The sequence below is a fragment of the Galeopterus variegatus genome, unplaced genomic scaffold, assembly GCF_000696425.1.
Source record: "Galeopterus variegatus unplaced genomic scaffold, G_variegatus-3.0.2 Scaffold3274, whole genome shotgun sequence".
Taxonomy (NCBI): domain Eukaryota; kingdom Metazoa; phylum Chordata; class Mammalia; order Dermoptera; family Cynocephalidae; genus Galeopterus; species Galeopterus variegatus.
In genome coordinates, this window is record NW_007729385.1 from 44,821 (window position 1) to 46,442 (window position 1,622).

The 1,622-nt window shown below is 44.7% G+C and overlaps 1 protein-coding gene across 1 annotated transcript in view; it reads left to right on the forward strand.

Moving 5' to 3' along the window:
- The first annotated feature begins 1,405 nt into the window (after positions 1 to 1,405).
- The window catches only part of LOC103600245 (DNA damage-inducible transcript 4-like protein), a 1,537-nt gene continuing 1,320 nt past the window's right edge, over positions 1,406 to 1,622 (forward strand). The window contains exon 1 of the mRNA XM_008584488.1: positions 1,406 to 1,593. Coding sequence (XP_008582710.1) covers positions 1,456 to 1,593 — 138 coding nt within the window. The 5' untranslated portion in view covers positions 1,406 to 1,455. The remainder of the gene's footprint in view (positions 1,594 to 1,622) is intronic.

Sequence of the window (1,622 nt, forward strand, 5' to 3'; positions counted from 1 at the left end):
ACCGGTCTGTATGTGGGATCCGAACCCTCGGCGGGAGCGCCGCCGCGCTTCCCAAGCGGCGCACTATCCAGTGCGCCACTGGGCCGGCCCATTCCCTTGATTTTCTTAGCTTTGCTTTCCTCTGGTGCCAGCTTCAAGTACTGACATAGCAATAGCAGTTCTGGGCCCATTATCCATGCCCAACAACATTCGGAAGAAAAGAGACCATCTTTTCCTGTACATTCTTCTGAGAGAAGAAAACATCTTCCAAAAGCCTTCAGCAAATTTCTCCTTGTATGTCATTAGTCCAAACTGAACCACATGCTTATTCCAGAACCAGTCCCCATCACTGGGGAACACCACGTTTGACTTAGGCTAATCAGGGCTCATTCATGACTGGGGTCAATTATCCCAACCGCATGGCTACTACAAAATAAGGAGGAACTGAATAGATGTTGAAAAGACAAGTACAACTACAGTCCTCCCCTTTAGTTGTCCAATATTCACACATACACACCCTCTATGCTATGTTACACACAATTTGAGAAATGCTCATGCCTGATAAAACGTACTCACTCCCTTCTAAAAAAGTATCACCTTTCAGATCCCCATACCAGCCAGTCACCAAATAAATAAATAAATAAAGTAAAAATAAAAAAGAAGTTTTTAGGTACCACCCAAACTTCATCCAATTATGTATCCAATCACAAATCCAGGATCTCTGGGAGCTGCATGAACAAGTCAATTATTTTACCTGGATTTAAAAGAAACCAGGTAGGGGAGTGAGGTGATTGTTTCTTGTTAAGTGAGCTTGTAAAACTCTGAGCCTCAGTTTCCTCATGTATTAAATGAGAATTATAATATCTGCTATGCAGGTTGTGATGCTGATTTAAAATAAAATAAACATTGATAAAAATAAACCATTGTGAGCTGTGTACTTGTATATTACCTGCTGATAATAAATGTGCCACAGTTGCAGACAATATGCCAAAATCCTAGAGCTCAAAGTGATATCCCTTTGATTAAAAAGATCTGTCCCTCACCCCCATTCTTGCTAGGAGTCAGAGTATGTTCAACGTGTATTTGTAAACCTATCATGCTGGGCTGCAGTCTCACTACCCTGCTGCCCTCCGCACTTGCCATCTTTCTCTTCATTGGCTAAGGTCACCATACAGTCCATACCATTATCTGTGACATTTCCTTACTCCTCTGACAGTACTCTGTGGTATCTCCCTCTTATGCCAACAGAAATGTTCCATCTACTTCTTCAGATCAGCTATTTCAAAAAGGGCTCCCACAGCTGAGCTGCTGGCCCCTAGTAATACCCTTCATTCCCATGTATCACAGCCTTCTCCTTCGCAGAATCTCAGGATGTGGACCCCACAGCCTTGCGGGCCAACGCGCCGGCCCCAGCAAACTCCCCGCAGCGCCCAGACAAGGCCGTTCCGCCCCGCCAAGGAAGCAGAGCCGTTGACCATGGTTGCAACTGGCAGTTTGAGCAGTAAGAACTCGGCCAGCATTGCAGAGTTGCTGGACCGTGGCTATCACCCGGGGAGCCTGCTCACTGACTTTGACTACTGGGATTATGTTGTTCCTGAACCCAACTTCAACGAGGTGATATATATATATATATATATTTTTTT